Here is a 19739-nt window from a genome sequence, read left to right on the forward strand (position 1 = left end):
GGACGGACGGGTGTCTTCCAGACCGAGTACGATGCATTTTATTTGCCGGGGAGGCTTTGGCGCACCTCTTTGAGTATTGACGTAGTGTAGGTAGTTTAAAAGCTGCGGTTTATTTCATGAGCTGCGGTTGCATTCCCGCGGTGGAGGTCAGTGGCACTGGCGGACTGTTTACCTTCCTGAGCGCAAATGGAATGTTGTCGCTGGTCAGAGGGGTTTTGTAGCGTGATTGCGACAAAGAAAACACATGATGACTTGTTTATTTAGAACAGGACACATAAAAGGTTTTCGAAAACGGAAAAAGGGAAAGCGTTTAAGCTGATCGTTGTTTATCACAAAAGCTTCTCCCGTCTTGGGGGAAGGGGGGGGGGGGGGGGGGGGGTTGGCTGTGATTGATCTCGAGTGTCAGACCACTGGCCTTCACCTGAGCTGGGTCAAACCGAGCAGAAGGATCAATTAGATTTTTCTCTGCTTCATTCTTGGGAGGCGGTTTGTTTGGGATGACCCAAGGCTGGAAGGTCGAAGCAGAAGGATGAATTACGGGGCAAAATCAGGACGTGTGAAATGAAGAGGAGATGCGTAAGGTTGAAGGTTGGACTGTTTGGGGTTAAATCGTCAGACGGTGCCGGTAGGTGATAGAGGAGAACATTAGGGGGGGTTGAGAAAGCACGAGTGGGGGTTGGATTTGTTCTGACCCCCATTCAGCCGAGGCACCCAAGTCGATTGGCTAATCCTCTCAGTGATGTGGCTTTCAGAGCTGTCACTGGGTCAAAGGCTATCTCAGAACTGATGTGAGGGGACCTCCCGGAGAAGTAACTCCCAACACCCCTTTTCTCTAATTAGGACATTGACGGCTCTTTCCCATAATATCTCATGACAATCTGGATGGCGTGTTTGTTGAGAGGGCTACTAAACTCAGATCAATCAATGTATACCATCGTTAAAAGTAGATGCAATTAAATCAATTCTTCCAAAGAACACATATATATATATATATATATATATATATATATATATATATATATATATATATATATATATATAATTTTTTATTTTTTTTTAAAAACTGGGCTCCAGAGTGTTTACAAGAATTCCGATATTTTTTCATACAAATCCAACTCGCTTCCGTGTGGACATGATGAATTTCCGAGGCACAAGAGAGGCTGAGTCACCCGCGACTCATTGCCCACACCCTTTTGGTGTTGAACGCAATTGTCTCTGTCCTACACATCACAGCATCTGAATTCACAAAGCTGTGCGAGCGTCAGTGTCCTTCTGCGTCTAATTTTGTCAAAGGCACAAGCCAATAAGCGTTTCATCTCTCCCGTTACCCCTCTGACGTTCCGATTTGCGCGGAAAGTCCTGTGAAATTCGCCTGTGTTTGTGTTACATTGCTAGCTCAGAAAAGACAAAACGTTGTACGATTTGTAATTTGACCAGAATGTAGGGTAAAGTAATAAAAATAGATAGATAGATAGATAGATAGATAGGGTAGCTAACTAGCTCGCTAGCGCGCTAGCTCGCTCGCTAGCTAGCTAGCTATATATTCAGATTGCTAGCAGTAGAGCCTTTAGAGCAGGAGTGGCGAAGTTTGGTCCTCGGAAGCCCCTATTCAGGCTGTTTTTGATGTCTCCCTCGATGTCTCCCTCTTCCAACACACCTGATTCAAATGATCAGGATCGTTATCACGCCTCTCAGAGCGTGCTGAGAGTACCAGTAACCACTGACCACTTCATTGGTTTTACTTGATAGCTTGAGGCTGGAGAAAAGGAATGTTCTCAAAGTGTGAGTCATTCTCTGAGCTATTCAACACTGGTGATGTTTCATGTCGAAAAACAATCGGCGACAAGAGTTGAGGCGTTGCTCTCTTGTGAATGATACACAGTAAAATGTTGAGATGGGATTTTATTATTGGTTCGAGACATGTTTGAGTCTGAACATTCATTTGAATGACAAGTCAGGAGCATATCCAGTCAATGCATCCCATTAAATTCTTAAAAGCATTGAAACCACTGATGAATATCAGCTCCCGTATTGACCAAACGACTCTTGCCTTGTTTGTTGTTGTTGTAGATAGCTTAAAGTTTGTGTGTTTTAGCTATCCGAGATCTCTTTGCAGAGACCAACAAGCGGATACAAGAAACACCTTCACATGAACACGAGAACACACTTTTTAATCTTAGTAACTGGACACTTCCAAACTTTGGAAGTTATAGTTCATCTACCTTGTACTAGACTTGTGGAGGACCTCAAGATAAAATCCCCCCCCCCCCCCCATTCTTTTCCGACAAGCTTCTTGACAGGAATGTCGGGGATCCACAAACGAATGAAATCTTAGCAGTGATAAAGACTTCTTTGCCGGCATGTAAATGGATCACAAGTGTCTTATTTTACCTTTCATCTTTACCTTCCTGTACCCCCCCCCACACACACACACACACACACTCGGCATTAAATACACCAGCTGTGCCCATCTCATTTTTTTTCTACTACACTCCTTCGGCACTGTAAATCTCTTTGACCTACAGTGTATAAATAAACCTGCCATGCATGCTTTCGACATCAACCACAGAAAAGTCGTTTGTAGTGTGAGACACATATATCGAATCACTAAAATAGGAAGTCTTTTATGGCATTCGGAATCAAATGTGCTCTTATATTCGTATCCTGACGGACTCTCAGCACCCAAGATAAAGTCTAATCTTCAAGCGACGGAGCGCGACAAATTCCATCGTGACAATGTTTGCACTTGGACTCGGTCCCATTCCGATCAATTCTATTTGGAATCATTCATTCCAGAGGGAAAACAGTTGTACTTGAATGAGTGATTGAAGCACATCATACACACACACACACACACACACACACACACAAGCACACACAAACGGGGAGAATATGCAAACTCCCTATCGCAAGGCCAGAGCGGAGATTTGAACCCGATACGTCAAAAGTCTGGAAGAATATTTGATGCATTGCAAAGATGTGCAACAGCCGTCATGGAATTTGAACAGAAGTCAGTCTTTCAAATTTATTGTTAATTAGTCGGTCCCACATCCCGACTGGAGCAAATTCTTGATCCCGCAAGCGAGTCGTCGTTTCAATCCAACAGTAGAGAATCCGACGTTGGCTTCAAGTTGACCCGACCGCGTCGACTGCAGCCCTTTGTTTCTGTGTTTGTCTTCCATCAAACTTGCCATTGTCTACACATTGCCAGGACAGGATGTGCTGTGCTCATTTTTTTTTTTTTTTTTTTTTTGTGGGACTCTCATTGAGTCATCAAACCGATCATCATTTTGTGTGCGTGTAAGTGACGCTTTGTTAGCCACAACGGCTATCATTGTGCTGGAGGTGCCCGCTGCCGGAGCAACTGCGGTCGAAGCAGGGATGTGAGTCACGTCTCACGACCCGACCCGGTGGGCATCCGACTTGTTTGATAGTTGGGAAAAGCTTTTGGAGAATTGCAGAAGCTGATCAATGCCAAGATGAAACTTAAACGAAAGACACATTCTACGTAGCATATCCTTATAGTGTATATGTTTTAAAAAAAATTTATTTAATAAAATAAAAATAAATAAATAAAATGTCCAACTTTATTCTGAAACTTATGATGCAATATTTTTTTTTCTCGTATTACGAACTATAGGCAGTCAGACAGGCAGCTTTTGTCCGCCTGGAATGTGTTGAATAAAATGCAACCGAAATGGAAATAAGTTAACGAAGCAGCCGAGGACCATCGCTGGAGATCAATAAAATACCAGCCCATAAATACGTTTTACCCGAAGCCTCGTCGCACGGTAATCAAAATCAGCCTTCGACATCCAAATCTACTGTCTATCCTGCTACACGTTAAAAACGTCGCAGTTTTTTTTTTTTTTTTCTGTAATTCCATAGGATATTTCGGCAAAACTTTTATGTATGAGTCCTATTTGGCCCTAATTTCCCAACGCTTCCTCCCTTACCCCTCGCTATGATTAAACAAAACATACTGTATACATGAATCTCCTGTTACACATTAAACAACACCATATCGGCTTTATTACGCTTAACGAGTAGGAAACTGGGAGATTTTTTTTTTTTTAACTCTTTTATTGTGAACATATTTTAGCAGTCTGTGAATTTTTGCTTTTAGACACTGCACAGGTCGTTTTACAAATATTTCTAGCTCATACAAACATTATCTTTTTTCTAAGAGATATTTGCAGATTTTTTTTATGTATAGGATGGTACACCACAAACAAATAAATGGCAAATGGAACAAAGATGAGAGGATGTTTTTTATTCATTTTTGTTTTTATTTTTATTGTATATTTTATTTATTTTTTAATTTATTTTTATTTTGAATTTTATTTTTGTTTTTGTTTATTTTTATTTTCATTTTCATTTTCATTTTCATTTTCATTTTTATTTTTATTGTATATTTTTATTTATTTTTTAATTTATTTTTATTTTTATTTTTATTTTTATTTTTATTTTTATTTTTATTTTTACTTTTATTTTTATTTATTTTTATTATTATTGTATATTTTTATTTATTTTTTAATTTATTTTTATTTTTATTAATAGGTCTTTAAGTACATACCGTATTTTCTGGACGATAAGCCGCTACTTTTTATCTTCTAGATTTTGAACCATGCAGCTAAATACATCGCTGCGGCTTTTCTGTGAATTTTTCTTTCACCGGTAGGGGGCGCTCAATAGCTCAGAAAATATGCTACCTCAAATTCCATTTTTGACACACACCAACACACTATGTAGAACATTTGAAAGCCAAAAAGCAAAACTTAAATGAGAAATTGTATCCGTGAATAGCGAATCAACTATAAATGATAAAACCAACCATAAGCAAATAAGAAAACTGTAACTGACACCCTTGCAAGGAGCCGTGTTGCATATTATTTTGGAAGAAAAGGACGAACTGCCCATGAGAAAAAGTTGCTTGCACTTTTACAGTTTTCTGCTTCATTTGCTTATGGTTTTCAGTTTCTCATTTATCGTTTGATTATTTTTCCTTTTTTTTTTTCAACCTATTTTTCCCGGGTTCTTTCTAGTTTTAAGTTTTCTCATTTAAGTATTGTTTTTTTCCTTTCAGACCTTTTATTTTCAGCCTTCCTTATCATGCCGACTCAAGAAACCGTCATGGCGACATACATCCGTAAAGTGAGTAGTCCTCAATAATTCCAACCATTCCGCTTGTGTGTTCCTCATGATGGTTCTTTGACTCGCGTCGATGCACAAGCAAAAGGGAGCGTCTGTGGGCATTGTGTGTTTTGGCTCGCGGGTCCGTCGCTGCAAAAAAAAAAAAAAAAAAAAAAAAATGCCGCAAAACACAGCGTCCCGACGCGCAGTTTTCCACCGGGCCGGTCCAAGTGTCTTCGCAGCGTATAATCTTTTAGTAATTGCGGTTCGCGCTGACGTTGCTTGGAGGCTTCCCGTTTTCCTGAAATGCACGGCCGTTTGTGTGACGTTCTCTCTCTGTGTGTTTCTCTATCTCTAGGGATGTGGAGCCGCATGTTGCGTACACCTATCGGGTCCAAACCATGTCCAGCCGGAGCGAAAGCGAGCCTTCCCCACCGCTGGTGCATGAACTTGGGGCGAGTTACTGCGGGGATGGATGGATCCATAGGTGAGCCAAAATCGACCCAATTGGAGCCCGGCCTCTTGCTCCGATACTTCTTGATGAAGTGTGCTTGAACTGGGGGCGGGGGCTTTAGGAGTCCATGTCGTGACACTTTCCACTTGGCTGTGGAACACCTCGTTCTTGCCGCCCTGAGTCACTGGTTGGATAGAACGTGTCTTGTGGAAGACATCGATTTGTATCATGTGAGAGGTCTTAAAACGTGACGAAGGAAAACATTTTTTTTCCACCTCCAATGCATTTTAATTGAATAATAAATTAATCAATAATTAATATTCCCAAGGTGGCTTACTCCTTAATGGATTAGGAATGGTGGGGGTCAACACTATCGTTTTAAGTTGTAATATCACACTTCACCACTAGATGGCGGATATTGCTTGGATGTGCTGGCGCCGAGTCTTATTCTGCGAGTAGGTCCAAAAATCTTTCGCGGCTTTGGAATGACATGCAGGCCAAACATAATATTGCACAATATTAAAAAAATTTAGTTCATTGTTTTTTGGAGTAAAATTGACTAAATTAATTCTTGCACTTAATCCTGGTTTTCTTTTCAAACAGTTTCGTGCCGTCGTTAAATTTTCCTTTTTAAAAAAAAAAAAAAATACAAAAATTACATAAATAAATAATAATAAAAAAAAAAATATATATATATATATATATATATATATATATATATATTTTTTTTTTTTTTAAACACCAAAACTTAAATATGTCACTCACATTGTGTTTATTATTGTTATTCGAGGCTACTGAAGATTTTACCTGCTCATTTCCAGCATTGGATCCTTGCGTAGGTGTGCGACCAGTCAGTGTCCACACGGAGAGTCTCCGTTACTGTATGACGTTTCATTGTATGTTGTTTGGCAAGTGCGAGTGTGGATGTTTCCTTAACCACCACCTGATGTGTTAGTTCCAAAGGAGAGGAGTGTGATGACATGAATTCCATGAATGGTGACGGCTGCTCCAGCCAGTGCAAGAAAGAGCCTTTCTTCAACTGTGTCGGTAAGTCAATTACATTCCTATTTTGTCGCCCTCAAGTCCATCCATACAGTCCGAAATGCTCAAACTCGTTTGCCCTTCTTTTAAAAAGTCTGGAAATCATTACGTTTCCAACGGTTGACTCATCTTATTTTACATTGCTAAATGACTGGCATATCCCACATTCTTTTTTGCCAAGAGATGGATGAGTTTCCTGCCTTGCTCTCCTGTTGGTCACCTCACCTCACCGGAGAAAATAAATATTTAATATTTTAATTTTAAATGAAAGTGAACAAAAAGCATTACAACAATTTAAATGTCTTTGAAAAATATTTAGAAAGTATTTGGAAAATAAAACATTACCAAGGTTTATTCATTTAATTTTCCTCAAGTACAGCGGGCCGGATTAAAACATTTAACGGGCCACATGTGGCCCCCGGGCCGTAGTTTGCGCACACCTGGTGTATAGGGTTCATTTTTGTGGATGTTTTGCAAAACGAGAAAGCAAATCGCCAAAGGAGAATACACTTGGGAAGTAATTTTTTTTTCAATGCTAAACTAAAGTCTTGCAAAACATGTTGGCACGAATGGTTCTCTGTTTTTTGTTTTTTTTGTGCAAATCTTTTGTCTTGAGGATTTCGACTTGGAATGTTCCTTTGTAATTGGTTTGGTTGTGCACGCTTGTTGAAGGTCGTAAATAGATGATTGATGGGGAAAAAAAAAAGGGGCAAGAAAAACACAGAAACCAATGAATCCACACACGAAGCGCTTTATAGAACTTTGCTGTCGCAATACGGACGTCTTGGAAAAAGTCGTCCGTATTTTAGCGGGCACGTTTTTTTTTTTTTGCCGCTTAAGTAACCGATCGATCTCCTGATTACCGCGAGGTCGCTTTTAAAATCCTGTTCCAAATTCAAACTCCTCTTTAGCTTCCTGCTATGTCGCTTTTGCTGTCACCTCCTGAAGCATCTGTGTGCCCCCCCCTCCCCCCTCAGTAGCCCCCCCACAGTTCGCCATCCAGCAGAGCACAGAACTGACTTTCGTTTTTTTGGACCGCACTGGGAACGGCTGGAATTTCGAGATGGAGGCCCCGGCCAACTTGGCACGGGACTCATACGCCCCCCCCCCCCCCCCCCTCACTCGGCTAAATGGAAGGCCATCAGCTAACAGCGCTTTAGCTGTGAGTAGTGAGGCCCTTCTCCTCCAGCCCCCCCCCCACCCTTCCCCCCCATAAGCTTCCACTTCCAGACTTTGAACTCGGTGTGGGATGTCTGGAAAAATGAGTCGCGTCGTTCTATCTTTTTTTTTTTTTTTTTTTTTTACCTCTTGACTTTGCCTAATAGCCCCCCCCCTACCATTTGGCACACTCTCGTCTGTTTCTGGAATTGGTTCGCCTCCTTCAGGTAATCGCGGTTTCGCTCAACTCATTCCATTCGTTTCGTTCCTAAATCTCTCGCAAATGTCGCTTCTTTCTCCGTGTCGGCAGAGACTTTGACGCTCTCTTGTTGTTTTTTTTCCCACCAATTCGCAGAGGAACCCAGCATGTGCTACTATTACGACGGGGATGGCGTTTGCGAGGACTTTGAGAGAGAGACCGGCGTGCGAGACTGCGGCCTCTATACGCCCAGCGGCTTCCTGGACCAGTGGGCATCCACTGTGGATGTTTCCCACGAGAAGAAGCCGTACTGCTCGGGAGAGGTTGCAGCCGGTTATCCCGCTGTTACCAAGGTAGCGCACCGATTTTAAGACTTTTTTTGCCTTTCATTTCCGACCACTCATCCAGTTCTGCGTTATATGTGAAAATGGAGGACAGAGAGAAAGCCTGTGGTGGGCGGTCAAGGCCTGAAAGGTCTTCTCTGCTGGCCTAACATAATCAAGAAATCATGATCATATTCATATTATATCCTGGTGTTGAATTTTTAGATTAGCGGTTTTATCCAATCAGAATTCAGCTAGCTCGTGTTGCCAGGCAGATTTCTTGCTTTTTCTAAACCAAAATGGCCGAAGGAGGGAAAAGAGTGGATTTAATTGCAGATACACTCGCGAGGCCATTTTCAAGACGGATCTTTCAAGAGAAGCTCGGTCGGCCGACACTCGCTCAGTACTGCGAAATTATATTATTTGTCCAGCTGTGGTGTCATAAATGATGCCCCCACCATGCTGACCTCCAATCCTATTCTGATTCGGATTAATACTGACCGACGGTTAACCACATATCGTCGTCTTTTCCGATCTTCCTAATGCGTCATTTTTAATCCGCGGATGACATCATTTTTTTTTTTTTTTTCTTGCCGAACAACTTCTTTTGCCGGTTTGCCAGTTAAGTCATTTTAAAGATTGGGACGTTTAATTAGATTCCCCCCCCCTCGCTCCCCCCGCCCCCCTTGTGGCGGATGCATAAATTTGCCTCTCTCATTAAAGTAATGCTTCCAGAAGACGGGCCACGCGGCCATTGATTCCAGCCGAGCGCGGTGGAAGCATTGATCTGTTGCCGTTGCGACGCGATCGCACAAATCATTAAAGGCGATGCATATATCAAGTAGACACAAAAGCCTCGCCTAGATGGAAGGGCACAACCCTCGAACACCCCTCGGGGCGTCGACATGTGGGACAGAAAACCATCTCCATCCAGTCCTTGTTTATTATTTCTGTTCAGTGTCCAGTTTTTTTTTTTTTTACAGCATTCAAACAAATTCACAATCTTTCCACACTTTCTTTCATGTGAGAGTAATTCTACTATGCATCATTAATGTTCACACCAGGAACCATTTGGGTTTTCCAAAGTCATGCGGACATTGTCGGTGCTGGCTACTGATGATCACTGTAAAAATGTCAGTCCATTCCTGAAGGATTTGAAAATTAATTCCTGATTGTGTCGATGTTACACGTTTTTAAAAGTGAAGAAAATGTGCAAGGAACAGGAAGTTGACGCACATGATTTGCCCTTGGTGGGCCACATAAAATGAGGTCGTGGGCCAGATCTGGCCCTCGGGCCACATGTTTGACAGCAGTGTTTAATGTTATTTTAATAATCAATCTCTGGGAATCCAACACAACTTTCAATTCCGTATCTTTGCAGTCTATACGACGTAAAGTCGTCATTAGGAGAAGGAGACGGCGATAGTTTACTGGTTGCCCTTGGCAACTTCACGTTTACGGAACATGAAGTTGTAATGACTAAGCAGGGAACTCATTTTGTGGTGGATAGACTGTTCTATCAGTTCTTCCAAAAAAAAAAAAAAAATGTTAGTCGCTTGTGTCAGGAACTTTCGATTCGAGTTATAAACAACTACTCATATCCTAACTAAACCCCAATAATTCTCACCCAATCCCACACCAAAATGTGAAAAGAATTCCTCCCTCCGTCTTCTTGGTGCGGCCGGCGAGTAAATGTGGGCCAACGTTGAATGACCGTGCATAAATGAGATTAAGGTTGACCCTTTCTCGGGTGGCTAAACCGCTATTGTGAAAAAGGTTCTTTGGGTTCAGAACTTTGTGCTTTGGCTACACTTCACACTCAATCTGTGTCACTTCCTCGGCTAATCCCTGCGCGGTTGACGTCGTATTAGAAGCAAAATACCCGCTTCAAAAGTCATTTCGATGCCGGACAGGGTTAGTACTCGAGTCCGGGTTTCCCTTTCCCCGTCCGTGTATTATTGCTGTCCTTGTAGTGCTTTTTTTTTTTTTTTTTTTAATTTATTTATTTTATCCCCAGAAAGGGAGGCGAGGCTATAACTAACATGCACCTCAACATCTTAAGTGCTCCTTGGCGTGGATTCTATACATCTTTTTTTTATCCCCAGGATGGATGGACGTCATCTTGTCACACACTTGAAAAAGTGGCTTGCGCGAACGAGCTGTTGTTTTTTTTGTTGTTTTTTTTTTGTTTGTTTTGTAACTAAATCACGTCACCTGTCCTGTTAATAGCTCACTTCATCCCATGTGGATTAATTTCAAAGCGCTTTGATAAAAATCTGGCGAGAGATGTCCTGATAGAGGACGGCACTTTTTTCTTTTTTTTTTTTTTTTTTAGCGCGGCATTGCAAACGGTTGCTTTTTTTTTTTCGATTCTGAATGAGCTCGTTGACGAGAGGACATCATTTCCAGCCGATCTCATAAACAAGTCCTGTGTTGGCTTTTGTGTATCTGTTGCTTTTGATGTCCCACGACAGTTTTGATTCCGTGTGTGTCTCGGAAAAAGCGAGCAGAGCAGCTGCGATAGGAATCTTTACGGATGCAAGAAAGGCAACAACAGCACAAGAAGGCACTTGAGGAGAAAGAGAGATCGTGTCTCTGCACGATATCTTAAGTTCAGCATGTGTGTGTGTGTGTAAAATAAAAAAATGCGCGTGCGTTGAAAACCTTTTACACATAAATCAATGTGTTCGACTTGAAAGCAGCTAAATCGATAAGGACTTGCATGCATATATCATGATTTGACACACGGAGCATGTGCTTGTATTGATTTTTGTTTTGTTTACTGCTTCATTTTAAAATTTCTCATGCAGCGGCCCACATCCGACAGTGAGAATGGCTGTATAATGCAATATAAATAATTTGGTTTGACAATTTATTCCAAGTTTATTATGATTTTATTTGCTCCCTTAATATTGATTTTTATCATTTATCATTTTTTTTTTCCATCGCTGAAATTTGGTCAGAATTTGATTTTTTATTATTATTATTTTTTTTGGATGGGACGTTTTCCCCTCTTCTGTCACTCGTCCAGTCTTCGACTTGTTTTGATCTTGATGGATGAGATAAGAAAGTGATGGAATTTTTTTCCTATCCACTCTTTCACACAATTAGGGATTACAAATTACCAAAGGAGGAATAAAACATCAAAGTGGATGTTTGTATTCATGAAATGAAGTTTGGCGAGACAAAAACGATGCCTTCAGTGCCTCTTGCAATGGCAACCAGTAATGCAGTGCTTCTCAATTATTTTCTGTTGCGCCCCCCCCCTCTAGCAAGAAGAAAAAAATTTGCGCCCCCAACCCACCACCCACTCTCCGCCGCGACTATAAATAATATCATTTTTGTTGCAAAACAAACCTCCACCGTAGAGTTAATAGGCAAGGAGAGCGCCACTGCCAACTACTGGAGTGGAGGTGCAATTACACTTCATTGTAGTACGGCGGAAAAAAACACATGCGCCCCCTCAACATCGCACCGCCCCCCCTTGGGGCCCCGCCCCACTATTTGAGAAGCACTGCAGTACTGTAAGGGGTCAGATACGCTTGCGATGGCTTTCGTAGTCATAAGCGCGATTCGTTTGACCGACAGTCCTCGCCGGAAATGTTGAACAAAAGCAGCAGCCCACCAAAAACGTTTAACGACCCCGTTTCGGACTTCATGTTACTTGATCTTAAAGCCGCCAAACGAGCACACCTTTGCTCTTGAACATCAACACATTGTTCCGTCGTCGTCAAAGCCTTTGACTTGCTTGACTTGAGCGGGATTGAGAGCGACGCACCGTATGTGTGTGTACATGAGTGCCCGTTTGCGTGCATGTCGGATGTTCGCGCACATTTCAATTTCCGATGAAACAGCAAGGCAGGTGATTTCTCCTGAGATATTTGCTGCCCAGGCAATCTCTGATGCAACCCCGCCTCGGGCATCCCTTGAGAACGCCGCCCTTAATTATACATAAGCAACAGAAGGGGATAACATTTGAGTTCTCTCACCCTGCCACAAAGTGTTTCTATATGAAGTTCATCCGTGTTGAGGTGTAAAACAAACGAATAAAGCCAGGAAGGATTAATATGTATTAATAAAAAAAAAATAAAAAAATCCATGCAATTTTTATTGTCATGGAAATTAGGTAATGGTTCCGATTAGTGAATCGTTTTTTAATCGATTTTTCAATCGAATATTTTTATTTGCTATCAAAGTATGTTTCAAAACAGTTTTTCTCATTAATCTTGAAATTATAGTTCTCGGGGGTACACTCACTGGTTCGGTCATGTTTGATTTTGATGAAACACAAAATATCAGAAGTCTACTTCAATGTAAATCGGCGAATAATTTCTGTGGAGATGCTGAAAACAGCTGATTTTGGACAATTTTACGATAAGCCACGGCTCTATCCAAATCCTCGATTATTAAAATAGTTGCTGATTCATTTACCAATCGATTATTTGTCAATTCATTTTTGGCCCCGAGTGAAAACCAACATCCGTGTGGATTTAAGTTCAAATTTGGATCAGAAGCGAACATGTCGGCTTGCCCGACAATTAAAAGAAGTCAACGTTAACGAAACTAATTTCCGAACACGCAAACTTCTTTCTGGGTTTGAAAATGGATGGATAGTTGCTAAGTTGTGGGTACGAGTCAGAATTGTAAAACTTTACCTCCGACTTACCCAAATTGTTCGTTTGCACGCATGCCGAGTTGCTATGTTTATATAAAACAATGGCTTGCGAGACCATCACTAGGTTTCACAAACCTCAACCTTTTTTTTTTTGTGTGATCCCGACAAATGCGGAGAAAGAAAATAGATGGCCCACTTTTGTCTTCACATTCTCCCCCCCCCCCAAAAAAAGAAAAGAAAAGCAATAGGAAGCACTGTGTAAAGGCTACTGTAGAGCATATACTCACATTACAGATGAAAAAAAAACAAAAAACTAACAGTAGCCGTGCTGCCGCTTTCAGCAGGAGAGGAAAGCCAGCTCCTTTTGGCACGGCCTCCCTCGCCAACATTCCCTCAAACCGCACAGACCTCGTCAGGCAGCGTGCCAGTGACATAAGCGTGTGGTAACATTAAAAAGAAACCTCTGGGATGGCGTTCCTTTTTCCCTTTTGCTTTTTCCCGTTTCAATTATTATTGCGGCTCTGCCATGCAAAAACCTCAGTGCGGTCGCCATGCTTTTTTTTTTTCGCGGCACTGTTGACCCCACATAACATTTTCAAGCTGTTAATATGCAAGGTTTTGGCCTTGTTCTGCTCTGCAAAGGGGACCACTGACTGAGGGACATTTATCCTCTCAGCAGACCCATCTGTTTCCAACTTTCCGCCATCGCACGCTCGCCGACTCCTATATGTTAGATTGCGGTCGGCGCTCGCTACCACCCAGTCTTCTCCTGATGAGACGGGCTTAGGTAAACGGCGTAATTGCCCTCGCTCGTTAGCGCTTAACGGCCTCACTCTCAGCGGGCCGCCGACGTCACTGCCATTAGACGTGCACCGATGAAACGGGGAGCCTCCGCCGCGAAGGGTGGGACTGGGTGACAGGACATTACCTCACGCACCAGGCGCTCACCAACATTCCGGTAAACCATGGGATGGCGCTCGGAAAAGTGGCGCTCGTTTCGCTCTCTGTTGCTTGTTCTCTTTCCTTCCACAAATGCCTCGCAGATGCTCACGTCTGCTCGGGCTTCAAATTCATGGCGTGTGTATTTGCCAAGGACCAAAAAAAAAAAAAAAAAAAACATACCTGTGGCAAATATGTTTCGCTGTCATTGCATCAACAGTTTGAAACGTTTCTGCAGTGTTCCAGTGTAAGAAAGAAGGAGGAATTCGGTTTTGTGTGACTACGTTTTGTACAAACCGTATCTCGCTGACTTTTCACATTCCCATTGGGGGGAGCGTCTCAAAAAGAGGGGCGGGGCCCCCTCGAGGGCCGGCACGTGTGACCCTGTGGAACATGCTTTTTTCCCCCCCGCCAATCTACAATAAAGTGTAATTGCACATCCACTCCACTAGTTGGCAGTGGCGCTCTCCTTGCCTATCATGCACAGCGAGTATTACGTCCACGGAGTATTATTTTTTTATTAGTTTTTTTTTTGCAATGAAAATGCTGTTATTTATAATTGCGGCATGAGAGTGGTTGGCGGGGTGGGGGTGCAAATTTTTTTCTTCTTATAAGGGGCGTGTAACAGAAATGACAAGCACTGCATTAAGCGACGGACAGGAATTGTCTTCTTTACCTTTGAAGTGGCCAGACAACTCCATCAAACTTTCATCTTCGGCAGATTCTTGGGCAGCGCATCATTTCTTATGTTCTCTACACTCGACAGCCTCGCCGTGTTCTTCATCTGCCGAATATATATTGCACCTCTTAGTCCATGTTGATTCTACGAGTGATTTGTTAAGCCGTCGGCACCGAAACAGCAAACGGTCTCGTTAATATATCACGGCACGTACCCTAATTATTGACTTTCTTAGGAGTGGCAAAGAATAATACGGAGAGGGCTTGCCAACATGAAACAATCACTTTCGTGTTGCGTCTTTTCGGTGCCAAGTACGGTAAAGATGACTTAAGTGAAAAAAACGACCTCATGCTTGTGTTTATTGATGGGCTTTATTGAGCGCAATCCACCGTCCGAAGGCTTCATAATGAAAGTGAAAGCCGGGCAGGATTTGATCATTTTTCGACTGAAATGTTCATTCTGCCCGGTGAGTCTCTTTCGCAGCGGTGGGCGGTCAAGGCCTGCAAGAACTTCTCTGCTGGCCTGACATAATCAAAAAATCATGATCATATTCTTCGCATTGGTGTCATATTACATCCTAGTGTTGAATTTTTAGGTTAGAGTTTATATCCAATCAGAATTCAGCTAGCTCGTGTTGCCGGGCAGATTTCATGATATAAGAAGCGAGCACTAGTCGTCCGAGGCCTTCAGATACAATCGTGCGGGCGTCTGTTTTGTGTCTCAAGGGGGCTTTTACCGTTGCTAGACAGTTGCGATAGCCAATCAGATCACAAGTTGATGACAGGCCTTCTCGCCGTCCTTACGCTGAAGGTGACGAACGCGTCTTGCGATTGGATACTCAGTCGTGAGGGGGCAGCGCTTTGCGGAATCGTGACTGGCGACCGTTGGAAAATCCAAAATATATTCTTGCCACCGCTCTTTTCGGAGTCCTTCTCATTGCCAGGTTCTTTCTTGACTCCTTACTCGAAGTGTACATTTTCCCGAGCCCGCATATTTTCAGCCGGTTGCCCTCTCTCTCTTTTTCTGCTCGACTTACTCTTCTCTCCATTGCCTCTTGGCTTCACATGAACGCTGCTGTTTGGTAAAGTGGTGTTTAACAAACACCGGCGGGTGCCAACAGATATGGTCAGGCCGGGTCGTTGCCTGACCGGCCAGCTGCAACAAATTAAGACCGCGTGTTTTCCCCGGTGGGGTTTTGTTCCGAGTGGACACCTAGCACCGCGTATTTGATTTGATAATGACGCTTTGTGACATTCTTGAATTTATGACAGGAGGTTATTGGGATTATTTTTCAAGGGATGTGAACTCGACGCAGTGGTTGTTCCTCCTGTGATGACAGGAGGAAAGTTTTCGGAAGATTTACGCTTGTTGATCTCAGAACAGTGGCTGGCTTTCTCTTTGGCATTGCGGCTGGTAGAGGAGGAGAAAAAAACAAAAAAAAAAAACAAGTTCCATGCAGCAATGAGTCACGACGGTTTGTTTAGACGCTTCGAAAACTGGTGACACAATTAAGACGCTCGAAAGTGGCTCGGTGTCGGCAGAAGTGAGGCGCTCGTAGTAAAATGGGCGATAAAACGTTTGCTGACAGTTGGCTGACTGTTGCGTTCATTCATTCATCATTGCGTTGGTAGTGCGGCGGCTCACATTGCTGACTTCCACGCAGCTGGCATGAGATCGATTTGCACTCAATGCCCCATTCACCATCGCACCGCGACTGACTGGCGACAAGTCCAGGGTGTCGTCCTCCAGCTACACCCGTTAAGAATCGGAGGTTAGGGTTCAAGACTGGATCCCTCAGCACGTGTGTGTCAATTTCTTTCCAATATTCACACCGTAAGGAAACGTGTGTGTGCAGGAACACGATGAATAAATGAAATGAAGTCCTTTTGGCATAAGACTGAAAAATCTTAAGCCGGGAGCAAATACCTTGATTGTGAAAGTCTTCCGTACTCAGTTAATCCATTACTCCACAATGAGAGTGCCACTGCCACCTACTGTTGTGGATGTGCAATTACACCTTATATACCCCTATTTGAAAAGGACCGAATTATTCTAAAACATGCCTCTGATATCTGGCTCTAAATGTATCTAATCTAATAATAATATAAATAAATAAATAATAAATAAATCAAATAAAAAATATAAATATAAATAAATAAATAAATATAAATATGAATATAAATATATAAATTTATAAATATATAAATATATAAATATATAAATATATAAATATATAAATATATAAATATATAAATATATAAATATATAAATATATAAATATAAATTAAAATTAAATATAAATATAAGAATGCTGAAAAAATAATCTGTGTTTTATTTATTATTATTTTCATATGTATGTTTATTTAATTATTTAATCGTTAATTAATTTCTGAGATATTTAATTAAATGATTTGTAATATTTCACTGAAGAGGGGAGCTCTCCAATCTCGTTGCGCAATGACAATAAAGCGCATTCTGTTTCTGATTCTAAATATTCCGCGTACGCTCTTCAGTCACCGGTTCCCGCTGTGATATTACCACCGTTTTAATCACGCAATCAATTGAAAGGTCTGCTAGCAGGCGGTGCTTGAAGGAGGGCAAATGTGTGCCGTCATGTTCTTTGCAAAATGTTCTGCTCCAGTTTAGCCTCGTTACGTTCGAGCGCGCTGATTTCGGTGTCGTAGCACTCTTATGCAAACTACTGTGCCGTCTTGCCTGCCACTCAACTCTTGGCCCTGACGACCACATCCTACAAAGATACGGTTACTAATGCCTTTGACAGTTACTTTTGCCTCCAGGGGTGGGCTGACTGGTCAGTACTGATACAGTTTGACTGTGATAGAGCGAAAGGCATCTGGTTTTCATTCCAACCCATGTATTTTTCCCCCAATTTTCTCATTTTTATTCGATTGAGTGAAAGACTCATGGCAAAGTCTTTGCAGGGAGAACCTGCCTCAAATTTGTCAATAATAGCTACATTACTAAGCAGATGTTTGTCCAGTCGTGCAGACTTTGGCTTTTGCAGATGCTAAACCGGTTGAAGTAGCCTTGGAATATTAATCATTGTTTCCATGTGGTTTATTACTCAACCTGTTCGAAGGAGACTTCTATAAATGTCTGCGGGGTTCTGTAGCCCTCCTCCCCCCTCCAAGCATTCATCAACAAATGTTCATTTTTACTGTCCTCCGGGACACATTTTTGGACTTATTATAATACCTGATCATGGCTCAAAGGAGTCCGAGGAATGTTTCCCCGCAGCGTGTTTGAAGGATCCGACATCTTACTATAACACGACAGTATCAAATTAAGCTTCTCAGGTTGACGCTAGGCATGTGCGCGGCGTTTTTGGGCTTTTGCAAAAAAAAAAAAAAAAAAAAAATGTCAGATAAATGGATGCTCGAATTAAATCTTTGTCCAGTGATGATCCAATTCGGAGGGATTGTCCGTAGCGAGTCTCGTGAACTTCATTGCAACTTTCAATTTTTGTTCATGGGAGTAGTTTTTACTTCTTTGCAAACGCTTTTTTTATTTATTTTTTTTTTTATAGCAAGGGCTGTTTCTAATAGAAATGGAGCCTGTGAGTTGCTGCTGACATGACATTCAAACTGTTGGTTTACTTTGGACTGTAACAATGTGCTTTGAAGCAAACTGAGTAAGAGAGCCGTCAGTTTCTGCTTTGTCTCAGAAAATATATACAGTATAGACGGAGCTTGAAAGAAAACTAAACTTTGACTCAAACAAACGCAGGTACTGCTTAACTGGAAAAGACAGTTGAGTGAGCTTAAACCGGAATCTTATAGAAAATAACGCAAGGCCGCAGCTTGGTCACAGATGGGACACAAGTGACCAATCTTTGGGACTGGATGATGGACGGACGGACGGACAAATGAACAGATAGACGTACTGTGTGGCTTTAAGATTACATGAACGGTGTTGACCCATCTTCAGAAAAGCGCACAGTATGGAAGAATGCTTTTGGTGCTCGCCCTTAAAAAGCAAGTCACGCGAACACAGTGGTGGGTTGGCCGTGGTGGGCGGTCAAGGCCTGGTCTGTTGGCCGAACATAATCAAGAAATCAAGATCATATTCTTCACATTGATGTCATATTATATCCTGGTGTTGAATTTTTAGGTTAGCGGTTTTATCCAATCAGAATTCAGCTAGCTCGTGTTGCCGGGCAGATTTCATGATATAAGAAGCGAGCACTGGTCGTCCGAGGCCTTCAGATACAATCGAGCGGGCGTCTGTTTTGTGTCTCAAGGGGGCTTTTAAAGTTGACAGATGGTTGCGATAGCCAATCAGATCGCGAGTTGGTCACAGTAACGCCTTCTCGCTCAGCGCGTCTTCTGATTGGATACTCACTCGTGAGGGGGGCAGCGCTATGCGGAATCAACACAACACAAAAAGTCGTAACTGGCGACCGTTCGTGAATCTAAAATTTATACTTTTTAAACCACAATGGCCGAAGGATGGAATTTAATTGCAGATACGCTTGCGCGACCTTTCAAGAGAAGCTAGGTCGTCCAACACTCGCGCAGTACTGTGTTCATTTCTTTCTGTTTATTGTTTGTCCAGCCGTGGTGTCATAAATGGGGGGGATTCATTTCAAATCGGACTAAGAAGGACTTCACTGAAGGCCGACGTGTGAAATGTTGCTTCCTAATCTTACCTGCGCAATTTTTAAAAGACACCAAAATAGTCCGGTTGCATCACAGTGTCATGGGACAATCCACAAAATGGCTTTTGCATTCTCATAGGAACACTCGTTTCTGCTGCCTCAGCAGCAAGCACAGAGGCCATGTCAACAGATTCAGGGAAGAGATATACGGGCAGATAGGTGGTCGGGGCGCTTTTTCCATGGTGGCAGAATCTTACAGTAGCCGCCGTAGCAAAAATCTCTGGTTACGGGTGTCTCGTTTCACCAGGTCAGGACAGCGGGCGAAATGCCCTCCATTTGCCTTTGTGTTTGCTAATCTTTTCGTTGCTGCGTCCGTTTGTCACCTTTTTTCTCACGGTCACTTTTCTTTCTTTTCCATCGGAGTTGTTTTCTCAATATTTTCTTTGCTTTACGATCCCCCCCTTTCAAAGCATATAATGACACGCGAGACAAGATGGACCCTTTGACCCGTTTGTTTGTGACGTGAGCGTCAGCAAATTCAAAAGTGTCGCAACACTCTATCGCCTTCTAGTGGGCAGGT

The 19739-nt window shown here is 42.3% G+C and overlaps 1 protein-coding gene across 2 annotated transcripts in view; it reads left to right on the forward strand.

Annotated features, from left to right (window-relative positions):
- The window catches only part of pappaa (pregnancy-associated plasma protein A, pappalysin 1a), a 75836-nt gene that overhangs the window by 26552 nt on the left and 29545 nt on the right, over nucleotides 1-19739 (forward strand). For both annotated transcript variants that reach the window (XM_088281915.1, XM_088281916.1), the window contains exons 8-10: nucleotides 5492-5620; nucleotides 6543-6634; nucleotides 8142-8338. In XM_088281915.1, coding sequence (XP_088138041.1) covers nucleotides 5492-5620; nucleotides 6543-6634; nucleotides 8142-8338 — 418 coding nt within the window. The remainder of the gene's footprint in view (nucleotides 1-5491; nucleotides 5621-6542; nucleotides 6635-8141; nucleotides 8339-19739) is intronic.

This window comes from Idiotropiscis lumnitzeri, chromosome 18 (genome assembly GCF_059441095.1).
Source record: "Idiotropiscis lumnitzeri isolate Australia: NSW breed Sydney's pygmy pipehorse chromosome 18, RoL_Ilum_1.0, whole genome shotgun sequence".
NCBI lineage: Eukaryota > Metazoa > Chordata > Actinopteri > Syngnathiformes > Syngnathidae > Idiotropiscis > Idiotropiscis lumnitzeri.